Source organism: Oncorhynchus keta, chromosome 11 (genome assembly GCF_023373465.1).
Source record: "Oncorhynchus keta strain PuntledgeMale-10-30-2019 chromosome 11, Oket_V2, whole genome shotgun sequence".
Lineage (NCBI taxonomy): Eukaryota > Metazoa > Chordata > Actinopteri > Salmoniformes > Salmonidae > Oncorhynchus > Oncorhynchus keta.
Genome location: NC_068431.1, coordinates 51,118,516 through 51,131,600, shown reverse-complemented (window position 1 = coordinate 51,131,600; position 13,085 = coordinate 51,118,516). Strand labels below are relative to the sequence as shown.

At 45.3% G+C, this 13,085-nt stretch overlaps 1 protein-coding gene across 2 annotated transcripts in view; it reads right to left on the bottom strand.

Annotated features, from left to right (window-relative positions):
• The window catches only part of LOC118389729 (calcium/calmodulin-dependent protein kinase type II subunit alpha), a 73,116-nt gene that overhangs the window by 14,673 nt on the left and 45,358 nt on the right, over nucleotides 1-13,085 (bottom strand). The window contains exons 8-15 of one of the 2 annotated variants that reach the window (XM_052457434.1): nucleotides 11,685-11,768; nucleotides 8,784-8,878; nucleotides 7,920-8,042; nucleotides 7,674-7,757; nucleotides 6,984-7,026; nucleotides 4,425-4,462; nucleotides 3,105-3,137; nucleotides 2,514-2,562 (exon numbers count right to left, since the gene is read on the bottom strand). In XM_052457434.1, the coding sequence (XP_052313394.1) occupies nucleotides 2,514-2,562; nucleotides 3,105-3,137; nucleotides 4,425-4,462; nucleotides 6,984-7,026; nucleotides 7,674-7,757; nucleotides 7,920-8,042; nucleotides 8,784-8,878; nucleotides 11,685-11,768 (549 nt within the window). The remainder of the gene's footprint in view (nucleotides 1-2,513; nucleotides 2,563-3,104; nucleotides 3,138-4,424; nucleotides 4,463-6,983; nucleotides 7,027-7,673; nucleotides 7,758-7,919; nucleotides 8,043-8,783; nucleotides 8,879-11,684; nucleotides 11,769-13,085) is intronic. The other variant, XM_052457435.1, reaches the window with a different exon arrangement.

The following is a 13,085-nucleotide window of genomic DNA, read 5'->3' as shown; positions in this document are numbered from 1 at the left end:
GTACCTATGATAAAAATGACAGACCTCTCTACATGCTTTGTATGTAGGAAAATCTGCAAAATCAGCAGTGTATCAAATACTTGTTCTTCCCATTGTATTTAAAATAGTATTTTTTTAAATTATTCTGAAGAACCGAAGATGCCATGTCAGGAACCCCACAATTAACTCAAAGGTTCTTTATCAGGCAAGAGTTCTCCAGGGAACCTTAAGAGCTTAGAAAGAACCACTGAATAACTTGTATTCATTGTTCAGTGTAGTTGGTAAGAGATAGAGGTCTTTTTATTTTTTAATCAGTCTTTTTATCTATTTATTCCCATTCCCTAGAACATGGAGGCTCAAACTCAAGGAGCCCTTAATGACATAAGCAATAGCTATGCAACTCCCCCACCAACCGTTATCTAACTGACATACTCATATTCATTCATAAGGGTATTGCCACTGTCAATGTATCAAATGGGAGTCAATACAGTAGCTATTTGTATTGCTTTATGAACTGAAATGTTTTCACAGTAGTCAATTGTCATAGTAGACCTGCCTCAAAAAACATACAGTAGAGATTTTAGAATCTGCTCTCCCCCTCTGTTAGGTTGTCAGTCTGTAGCCTTGTACAGTGCACTCCAGATGAATTCAGACCCCTTCCCTTTTTCCACATTTTGTCACGTTAGAGCCTTATTCTAAAATGGATTTAAAAAATGCTTCAAATCTACACACAATACCCCTTAATGACAAAGTGTCACACCCTGATCTGTTTCACCTGTCTTTGTGCTTGTCTCCACCCCCCTCCAGGTGTCGCCCATCTTCCCCCGTGTATTTATACCCGTGTTATCTGTTTGTCTGTTGCCAGTTCATTTTGTTCTTGAAACCTGCTATCGTTTGTTCCCCTGCTCCTGTCTGTTTCTTGCTCCTGTGGCCGAGTCCTTCCCGGTTTTGACCCTTCTGCCTTCCCTGACCCTGAGCCTGCCTGCCGTTCTATACCTTGCCCCATCTCACTGGATTATCGACCCCTGCCTGCCCTGACCCTGACACTGCCTGCCATTCTGGACCCTTTGCACCTTCTCTGGACTTCTGACCCCTGCCTGCCTTTGACCGGTCGTTTGCCTGCCCCTGTGTTTAGAAATTAACATTTGTTTCTTCGACACTGTCTGCATCTCGGTCATACCTGAAATGTGATACAAAGCGAAAACAGGTTTAGAAATCTTTGTAAATGTTTTCAAAAGCAAAAACAGAAACACCTTATTTATACAAGTATTCAGATTCTTTGCTATGAGACTCAAAATTGAGCTCAGGTGCATCCTGTTTTCATTGATCATCCTTGTACATATGTGGTCAATTCAATTGATTGGACATTATTTGGAAAGGCACACACCTGTCTATATAAGGTCCCACATTTGACAGTGCATGTCAGAGCAAAAAATCAAGCCATGAGGTCGAAGGAATTGTCCGTAGAGCTCTGAGACATGATTGCATTGAGGCACATATCTGGGGAAGGGCACATGACAGCTCGCTTGGAGTTTGCCAAAAGGCACCTAAAGAAACAAGATTCTCTGGTCTGATGAAACCAAAATTGAACTCTTTGGACTGAATGCCAAGTGTCATGCCTGGAGGAAACCTGGCACCATCTCCACGGCATTGTGGTGGCAGTATTATGCTGTGGGGATGGTTTTCAGTAGCAGGAACTGGGACACTAGTCAGTATCGAGGGAAAGATGAATGGAGCGAAGTACAGAGAGATCCTTGATGAAAACCTGCTCCAGAGCGCTTAGACTGGGGTGAAGGTTCACCTTCCAACAGGACAACGACCCTAAGCACACAGCCAAGACAAAGGATGAGTGGCTTTGAGACAAGTCTCTGAGTAGCCCAGCCAGAGCCCAGACTTGAACCCGGTCGAGCATCACGTGAGACCTGAAAATAGCTGTGCCGCAACCAATCTGACAGAGCCTGAGAGGATCTGCAGAGAGGAATGGGGGAAACTCCCCAAACACAGGTGTGCCAGACTTGTAGCGTCCAACCCAAGGAGACTCGAGGCTGTAATCGCTGCCAAAGGTGCTTCAACAAAGTACTGAGCAAAGGGTCTGAATAGTTATATAAATGTGAAAATCTAAAAACATTATGGTGTATTGTGTGTAGATTGATAAGGGGTAAAAAAAACTATTTAATCAATTCTGGAATAAAGGCTGTATTGTAACAAAATGTGGAAAAAGTCAAGGGGTTTGAATTCTTTCCGAATGCACTGTAAGTGGACTGTAACTGTAGTAAGAGTGAACCTATTCATAGCAGTGTTGTGCGGGTTATTTATAGCATTATTGAATGTCACTTTCTGAGCAGAGAAAGCCATATCTCAACAGCTGTGTGTGTGTGTGTGTGTAACATACAGTACATGATGCGCATAGGGTATCTGTTAGGTTTAGCGGAGATACTGTATATTCCTCCTGAAAGCTGTCACCCTGTCCTATTAACACGTATAGACTGCAGGTGGTGAGACTGTGAGAGGGGAGAGGAAAGGGATAGCCTTACCTCTGGTGTCTTCATCCTCAATAGTGGTGTTGGTGCTTTCTGAGGATTCCTAGAAACAACACACAGACAGGTTCAGAGATTCACAGTCAATTACAGCAGGTGTTATTCTCTCCACACGAGGGTGAGTGGAAGATCCGAGTCAAGACACACACACACCACACACCTCGGACAGACAGCCGGCCTCCTGCCTGTCTGCACCTTTCAGAGAGAGAGAGAGAACAGGCTATTTGGTTAATCAGAGGTCTGGGTGGTAAGAGGAGTAGGGTGGGATATGGGAGGGAGGTAAAAACCTAGAGAAGGAGAGATAGGTTACCCCACGATGACTCCCCCCCCCCCACACACACACACACGCACACAAGAGCATATAAAAAAGCAGCAGGATTAGGCAACGTTAGAGATGGGATGTTCACACACAAAAAAAAAAAAAAGAAAGTCCAGCTCCATTTTGAATGACAGCTTTATTTGCTTGTTCTTTGGTTCGTTTGGATTTTTTTACGCTATTATCACTTTCCCTGTTAGGCGGAAAGCCGAGCGCGGCAGAGACGCGCTGTCAAGAGGATGGGGGGGGGTGTAGGGGGGGATCACACTCACCATCAGCTGGACGCTGGAACTGGACTTCCTTTTCTGGAAGAGAAACGAGAAGAGGTTAGACAGGAACACGCAGGATGAGATGGAGACGGAAGCCAGGGAGCAACAGAGGGAGGAGAGGGAGACCTCCATGCTGCAGAGGGAGGACGTGTGTGTGTGTGTGTGTGTGTGTGGGTGAGTTTGAGGCTGAAGGTGTTGGTGTGTGTTTGGGGTTCGTATTGCCACGGTGCCCTTGTCGTCTCCCCGCGGACACCTCTCGGAGCCGTCTGGTTGGCAGGCCATGCGGTGGCGTGTCATTTAGGAAACCTCCGGGCCAGGCAGGGCTGTGGTCAGGGAGGAATGCCTTTGATAAGGCAGAGGTGGCAGGGCTGAGTGGCCAGCAGCATGCCTCACTTATCCCAGTATCAGACACCCTGGACTGGACTGGCTGGGGATTACCACAGGTGGAGCATATCCCCTGATACATGTATATAGTATCTCACACACACTAACTCACAAAACAGACTCATAATACTGGAACAGACGAACGACATCAATAAACAGACAGACTTCTCTCTCCTTTTGGCTCTCAAACTGAAAAGATGTCCAAGCGCTAATCTCATTAGCTACCTATCTAACTGACAATGTGCTGAACATTGGATGGTGTTGCAGCAAAGCATGTTGTCGAACAGAGTTGATATGAATCCTCTGTTCTCCTGTGTGCTACTGCATATGTTGGTAGGGGAATTCGTCCAACCGTTAGGGGGAAAAAACAGGAAAGGTGTGTGTTTGCAACTTTGGACTTATGTCAAGGAAGATGACTGAACTTGGACTGCTTCTCCGCCAGCTGTCTCTGTGCATCTGAACAGTGTGACATGAGGGCAAAACTAAACATAACGCCTCTCCACTCCACCGCCCAGTCTCACACCAAGGCATGGGGCCGAGACAATAGACTGTGTACGGGGGCAAACAAACAGGGAAGCGGGGGCTATTAGCAGCTCCAGTTCTGCACACTGGAGGAGATCAGGGCTTTGGGTGGGGCCAGCATGTTCAGAGAGAAATGGAGCAAACAGTCAAACTCCCATAATCCCATATTGTACTTAGATCTGTGTTCAGACGTTTTCAAAGAGCATGTCGGATTATTCCATTTCGCAAGTGAAGCTTTTGACGTGAAAGCACCTTTCACCTTTCACAACATGTTGAATAACGGCCAGATTTTGAAATGATAATGGTCTATCGACAGCGCGTGTTATATACACTAAACGGCTAGCCTCCAAAAGCCCTCCTCCAGGTCAGGTTTATTCCACGGTGAGAAAAGAGATCCCTGTGGAGCTGGAGCCCTACCTTCACACCATCCGTCTTCTTGTTGGCCTTGTTACCTCCTGCGCGGGACACAAAGAGAAACAGGGACAGGGCGATCAAAAAGGGCACGAAAGCCCAGAAGAGGAGGGCGAAGGGCATGGCCAACACTCAGTCGAACGCAAGAAAAAAAAAGAGTTTGAAGAAAATGGAGTAAATCAGATCCAGGTGTCTCTGGGAAATCAAATGTGATATTTTCTTCAGATCCAAGCCCTCTTCCTGCTCTCCACTGATCATAAACTCGGGTGAGACAGTGATATTGCCGAAAGAGTCAGTAGTAGCATCCGAACCCAACGGGTTGTTGAAGATTCTCTCAGGTCAACTGGTCAAATAAGAGTTTTTAGGGAAATAAAGCACAGTCAAAACAAAAATAGAAAAACACAAATTTTAAATGGTTTACTCTGTAGGGTAACACCAGAGGTTCTGGTGAACCAGACTGGGCTCTGCTACAGAGGCTGGCTGGGTGGGTGAGAGGGATCTGTGATATAGGAGCACTTGAGATAGGGAGATACCATGGGCACATTCCAGCCCCACTCCCTCACTCTCTAGAGTTTGGCTATGATCCATACAGTACATCACGTCCTGTTATTCCTAGTGCTCTGGTCCAGTTTGTTGCCCACTCCCTCCACCTATCCTCTTCCCTTCCTCTCCTCCTCGTCTCTGAGCTGGAATCATTTATTTGATGTCCTCTCTATGAGAGCTGAGCCAGGGTGTTTCCCCCACTTTATTTTCATCAACATGGCTACTAATTTTAGCCCTGGAGTGGGCCAGGGCTGTGTGGAGCATGGCCTCTCGTCTGGCCTCTCGTCAGCTGGGGCGTAGCCTGATCCCCGCCTCGCAGCCCCCTAGCTCCCTGGCACTCGTGACCCCAAATCTCTCCTGCTGCTGGGGGCTGTGAGGGGTTGTGGCTGTACGCAGATGGGATTTCCCCCTGGTCTGCTCCCCGTCTGCAGTGGAATGGCTCTGGTAACCCCAAGCACTGACCTGAGGTCCGCTTTCTCTACCCTAATCCAAATCGCACTATTTACCGTCTTAAAAGCAAATCTGGCCTTGGACCAGCGTTTACACAGCACTTCCGACCCAGCCCAAGCATAATAGGAGAAGTTAATAGGCTAGGAAAAAAGGCTATTAAAAGCTTAAAGGGGAGATTTGGCTACAGCGACATTATCATTATTGTAAATAGGCATGAAGTGGTCATCTTGCCTTATACAGTATCTGTGGACTGTAGTTCTCAACGGCTATCTGGAGGGTAAAGATAGACCGGGGAAAAAAGGAAAGATGAATGGTAGTGGTTAGAGGTGCTGAGATGGTTTTAAATCCACAAGGCCTCTAGGGTCAACGCTGTGGGGGCTTGGCTTTCAGACAGAATTCCCTGGCAGGTGGGAGATATAGGGTGGGGGTCTATTCCTGACTGGTATGAGAATGCGTGCCCATTTAAAGATGTCCCCTCACTGCTATTAATTTCCCCTGCTGTCCCCTTCAGGTCCACTTCTTTAATATACGAATGGTTATATGGAGCTATGAGCGGAGATACACTCTGCAGGATGGAGATTGGTAGAGATGTGTAAAACTGAGATTGGAAGGGGATCCCTCCATCTCTGCTTTGATTTATTTTCTCCAAAACAATGTTCAACTGTGACTCGTTCATCAAGCCGTCCCTTCCTTGTAACCAAGAGGAGTAAAAATAAATGGGAGGATTTTGACAGAACATTGCAGATTACAGCAACATAGGGATGATAAATAGCCACATTATGTTCCACTAGTTCAGCGGTGGATTCTATGGCACAGAACCAACTGAGTGAAGTCATGGAGGGACTGAGGATCCAATAGCAGATGGCTCAGCCACAGTAAGTGGGCTGGGATGACAACAACACATGCACCTTTGTCAATCAACAATCTACATTGTGATAACAACTAGCCTTTTAGTTAACAGATGGCCAGCCTCTTTCAGCCTCCCTGCTATCACTAAAGCTATTGCTTGATGGATTAAAAGACAAAAATGTCCTTGAAAGATTTTAGTCTCTGGAGAAAATAATATGCCCTGCAATGTGTCCGTTTTGGACAGAAATCACAGACGTCGTTCCAATGAATGGGACAGTGAATGTGTTGGTATTTCCGGACCAAAGTGTCTGACAGGGGAGTGTCAACTGGAATGGGGAAGTGTCCTGATGCATGACCAGTGAGTTCCACAGGCTGTCATCATCTCCTCCCTGTTCCATGGGCTTGGAGCCCCCCCCCCAGTCTAGGAGCAGCCATCTGAGACCATGTCACTCCTCTAGGATAGTGACCTCCCTAGGGACACCGTTAAGCTGGCCTCTAGTCTGTAGCTCCGTTGGTAGAGCATGGCGCTTGCAATGCCAGGGCAGTGGGTTTGATTCCCGGGACCACCCGTACGTAAAAAAAAAAAAAAAAAGTTTTTAAAAAAGGAAGCATGCATGACTGTGTGTCGCTTTTGGATAAAAGTGTCAGCTTAATGGCCGATTATTAAGCCCACTCATGAATGGAGAGGAGGACCGTTCGACAGGGCACCTCTACATGACTTACCGGAGAAGTTTCGGGTCGCCAACATGGTGGTGAGAATGGCACCCTTTGAACAAAGAGAGATGGATCGTTACATAAGATGAAAGAACAAAGGGATTCATGAAAAATGAGAGTTTATACTCTACCGTGTTCTTGGCTAGAATATAGCATAAACAGCTTGAGTAGGATGCTCACATGTATTATCAACAGCTTGGATTGCTGCTTACTGTCAATGTGATGACCTAGAGTACTTCGACATTTTCTGTCTTAACAGCGCCAAATGAAATGTGCATGGGCAATCTCTATTCAAAAAGCAGTTGGTGTCACTGCATGAATATCACAATTCGTTAGTTTTAAGGTGTAGGTCGTTCCGATTCCTTAAGTGGAAGCTGAATGCATTACAATTCAATGGATCTGCCTGAAAGGTGTTGTGTAAGAGGGCAAACACAAAAGCCGTATGTACAAAACCAAATGCATTAGATAGCTTCCACGTGAGACAAATCAAACAAAGAGACGTCCTCACATCTTGAACCATGGACTCGTCTAATGAAAGACATTTTGCCTCAATAGATCGCGCGCCATGGAGGCCGTTTTGCCTTGATCACATTTCCATCCTCATTCAAACCGCCCTATTGGGTTCAAACCCCCTCACGGATATTTCTGGGCAATACAGAGATGACCATGTTGTGTTCCAGTATCATATCGACACAATACCTTCAGCTTTCTTCTGGCGTTGAACTTTTTCAGGCATTCCACCGTCTCCTGTCTGTGCATGCAGGAGGCCACAGTGGAGCGGTGCTGTAGAGAGGAGAGGAGAGGAGAGGAGAGGAGAGGAGAGGAGAGGAGAGGAGAGGAGAGGAGAGGAGAGACAAAAGTCATGCCCGGTTCGATACAGGGACGAATCCTACCACACCTCGTGGCCATCGTGAGAATGTGTGGACGTGCTCGCTCTGCACTCACTGAGATCCACGGGTGCTTGAGGACCTCAGAGGCTGTGATGCGCTTGGCAGGGTTGATCGTCAACATCTTGTTAATGAGATCCTTCGCCTCTGGAGTAACAGTGTCCCACTCAGGCGAGGGGAACTACAGTACACGTAAGAGGAGACATAGCACAGAGCTGATGGCCTTTACATGGGAATATAAAGCTGGTGATGATATTCGAAAGAGCGAAAATCCCTTTCCCAAACGATACTCCAAAGTCTGTAGTCAGAGTAGAGGAATAAGAAAGTGTAGAGTGTGCCATGTAAGCCACAGTAAACGGGTTGTGATGACAACAACACACGCACCTTTGTCAATCAGCAATCTACATTGTGATAACAACTAGCCTTGTAGCTAACAGATGGCCAGCCTCTTTCAGCCTCCCTGCTATCACTAAAGCTATTGCTTGACGGATTAAAAGACAAAAATGTCCTTGAAAGATTTTAGCTTCCGGAGAAAATAATATGCCCTGCAATGTGTCCGTTTTGGACAGAAACCACAGACGTCGTTCCAATGAATGGGACAGTGACTGTATTTGTGTGTACGAGTGTACAATACAAACAATTTCCCGAAGTCTGTAGGCAGAGTAGCGGAACAAGAAAGGGAGGAGTGTGCCATGGGATACTATGACTGTTATTGACGAAGAAAAAAACATGCAGATCTTTTTTTTCCTCCCAGCAGAATGCCGCAATTATACCAGGCACTGAATTGAAGATGATTCATCTACTTGGAAACTAGTGCGTTACACAATCCTGAAGAGACACATTTCAACTGTTCCCCAGCAGCCGTGAGCAACAAAGTAATATCCTATTGTTAAGAACAGGATCTAGGAGGGATGTGACTCACATCGTAGGCCCCAGCCTTGATCTGCTGGTACAGTCTGTGCTGGTCCTCATCCCAGAACGGAGGGTAGCCCACCAGCAAGATGTACAGGATCACACCTGTACAGACAATATACATCACTACACAATAGGAGACTGTCCATCACTCCAGTTACTCAAGAATGAACTAGCATATAGCACATGCATCTATCTATGCTGTAGAAATCAATACATCTGAACCTTGATCACTCACATTTGTATATATGTATGTATGTACAGTGTGTGTGTGTGTGTGCGTGTGCGTGTGTATGTTTTACATTAATATCTCTATGTTTGTTGAAAAGAAAAGGTGCTGCAGAAGTAGTGTACCCTGTGTGTACAGTGGGGTCCATCATTATTGGCAACCTTGATAAAGATGAGCAAAGAAGGGTCTAAGATCTCTCCCAATCTGTTCTCCAATCTCATGACAATTTAGAAAAAGGCTCAGTGTGTTAGCCTTGCAAGGTGAGGTGTTGAACGGTATTGAATGCAAGGCTGACAATAATTTTGACCACTATCTTTTAGATTGTGCGAGAAGAAAAAAAAGAAATCCGAGAAATTGTATTAGTATAAAATAATATAGTTTTTGCATACAAAATGGTTAGTTGTATAATTATACGTTTTTCACCTATTTATTAAGGGTGCCAACAATTTTGGACCTGACTGTATGTCTTCCATACACCCCTCCTTTGTCTCTCATTCTCTTCTACTCCCTCATTCCCACACTGTCGCCCCCCTTAGCCATCCACCTTACGTATCCTGTGACTTCCTCTCATTCCCCCGAAGCCTGGCCATGAACCCATTGGCCATGAACCCATTGGCCATGAACCCATTGGCCATGAACCCATTGGCCATGAACCCATTGGCCATGAACCCATTGGCCATGAACCCATTGGCCATGAAGCCCACATGCATCTCAAGGTCAATAACAAAAGGCAGAGAAATACAGCTATGCACAGCGATGGGCCTTCTCCTTTAAAAAAATAAAAATCTAACCACAAGGTTAAACTGCTCATTCTAGATTATGTCGGACAACAACCTCTCCCTCAACGTCAGCAAGACAAAGATCTGATCGTGGGGGCTAGAGGAAACGGAGGGCCGAGCACGCCCCCATCCTCATCTACAGGGCTGTAGTGGAGCGGGGCGAGAGCTTCACATTCCTCGGTGTCCACATCACTAAGGAATTAACATGGTCCATTAATTAACATGCACGACAATGCTTTTCCCCCCTCAGGAAGCTGAAAAGATTTGGCATGAAAAGACCCTCAAAAAGGTTCTACAGCTGCACCATTGAGAGCATCTTGACTGGCTGCATCACCGCTCGGTATGGCAACTCCTTGGGGCTCAAAAGGGTAGTTCTTTCGGCCCAGCACATCACCCTAGGCCAAGCTCCCTGCCATCCAGGGTGGTGTCAAAGGAAGCCGCTACAAAGTGTCAATGACTCCAGGACACCCAAGTCACAAACTGTTCTCTCTGCTACCGCATGGCAAGCGGTACCATTGTACCAAGTCTGGAACCAACAGCACCCTGAACAGCTTCAACCCCCAAGCCATAAGACGATTAAATAGTTAACCAAATGGCCACCCAAACTATATGCATTGACCCACTTTGCAATAACTATTTTGACTCATCACATACACTGCTGCCACTGCTTATTACTTATCCTGTTGTTAGGTCACTTTACCCCTACCTATATGTACAGTACAGTACAGTACATAGCTAGCTCAATTACCTAGTACCCCTGCTCATCGACCCGGTACCGGTACCTTGTGTATATAGCCAATTTACCATTACTCATTGTGTATTTATTCCTTGTGTTATAATATTTTCTATATTTTTCTCTCTGCATTGCTCGGAAGGGCCTGTAAGCTAGCATTTCACTGTTCGTCTACACCACAGGAGGCTGCTGAAGGGAGGACAGCTCATACTAATGTCAGGAACGGTGCAAATGGAATGGCATCAAACACCTGAAAATAGTATTTTTGATGTATTTTGATACATTCCATTGATTCCGCTCCAGCCATTACCACAAGCCCGTCCTGCCCGATAACTGTGCCACCAACCTCCTGTGGTCGACACCTGCTGTTGAGGAAGCATGTGACAAATGCGCATTGTTGTCAAAGTTTATATCATGTTTACATATGATTCAAATGATATTGATTATATACACGTACTACGTTCTGGGTAAATGTTGTTCACACATCGGGTATAATTTAGATCGTCCATGTAAATATAAAATAACGGATAAATAAATAAAAAATAGACCAGAGGAGGGCCAATTGAAGCGTGAGTTCTGCTACCTTGTTGACACAGAGGCCCTGTGGTACAGTATGTACATAGACATACACTGTTAGGAAGAAAAGGTGCTATCTAGAACCAAAAAGGGTTATTCAGCTGTTCCAGGTAGAACGGACGAATTTTTGGAACCCAAAAGAGTTCTACCTGGAACCAAAAAGGGTTCTACCTGGAACCAAAAAGGGTTCTACCTGGAACCAAAAAGGGTTCTACCTGGAACTTAAAAGTACCCTTTTGAAACCCTAAGAGTGTAGAGAGAGCTCAGATCAGATCAATGCACGGCTGCCTTCTCTCCTCTGCTCTGACAGAGAGCTCATCTCTGCACCTTGGGATGAAACCAACAGGCCCCCCATAAATAAACTGGTGCACTAAATCATAGCTTTTTTTGGTCAACATAACTCCAGTAGGTTAGAATCTGAAGCAATCCCCAGTCTGGCCAACTGAGACAACATAAAGACAAAGTTGTATAAGTGAGGAAACTCAGCACATCAGGTGTGAAGTCTATGTCATGCTTTCTGTAGGGAGAAGCAACTCAGACGTAGACAAAAACAAACAAGGAAAGAGGTGGATATCTGAAAGCCGCCCTGCTTACCACAAGCCCACAGGTCCACAGCTTTGCCATATGGGTCCTTCCTCAGGACCTCAGGAGACAGGTAGCCAGGTGTCCCTGCAAAGCCTGCATCACATCCAGACAGAGGCAAATAGTCACAGATAACAGAGCTCTGTTGAAATCAAATGCTAGGCAACAAGCAATGGGAAATAATGTCGAGGTGCTTTTTCCCATTGGAGATTACGTTTATGAATTGCCTGGATGGGCTGTTAGACAGGGGATTGATAAACCGCAGGCATTAATCGTGGATTATCTTGAATCACATCTAGGATCCAAACGGACCATTTTATAAAGTTCCAGAAGGGATACTCTCAGTGAAAGTCAAAGAACAGGGTGATAAAGTATAGCTCCGTATAACAATCTAAATACTGGTATCGTAATGCTATACAATACATATAGATATAGGTTTCGATCAAAATGCACACGATGTTTTATGTGTGAAGTGACACTAACCATATCAATCCATTATATGCTGTAATACAGTGCAGTAAAGTGATGAGCGATAACCATCTTCAAATTCTTGAATGCATAGAATACTTCAACCTTCGTCGCAATATAACAAAGAAAAGACAGAAGTCTTCCTTGAGAACTTAGTATTCTGTCACAAACCAAGAACAGAGCACAGTGTTAGAGAGACCTGCTCTGATGATTATCTTCCCCCGGAATGTTAAGAGAGAGTCATTAACTTAACATCATCCACAGGTTCCTGAGGCCGCCTGCCTCACATTTCTCTCAATAGGGCTTCATCTGTGGTATGCAGTCCATATCCTTATTACCTACCTTACAACCAGACGGGTTTCTAACGTTCTACAGTAAGTCTGGACGTTAAAACTCTTTATGAGGGGTGATGAGATCGTTATTTAAGGGTTCGCGTCATCTTCTCATGTTCCAGCCTTGTTTTGTCCCAAACGTGTCCCAGCAGATCCACTAATAATCATGTGAAATGATTATCAGTGACAGTTAACAAGGTTGCTTGCTACTTGGATAGATTATGTGCTGTAGCTCAGTTGGTAGAGCATGGCGCTTGTAACGCCAGGGTAGTGGGTTCGATCCCCGGGACCACCCATACGTAGAATGTATGCACACATGACTGTAAGTCGCTTTGGATAAAAGCGTCTGCTAAATGGCATATATTATTATTATTATTATTGATTACTGTATATATCAATCATCAAAACAGTGAAGAAGAATTACATTCCTCCATTTATTCTCCAGGCCCATGGAACGAGCCTGGGCTTTGACACACCGTGAACAAAGGCAAGGTTGAAATATCGAGACTCATTTCCATGAATGTGTAATGTGTATAGAATAATTACATCAGGGTTGGGTAAGTTACTTTTTAAACTTAATCAGTTGCAGTTACTTGTCAGCTGTCCAAAATTT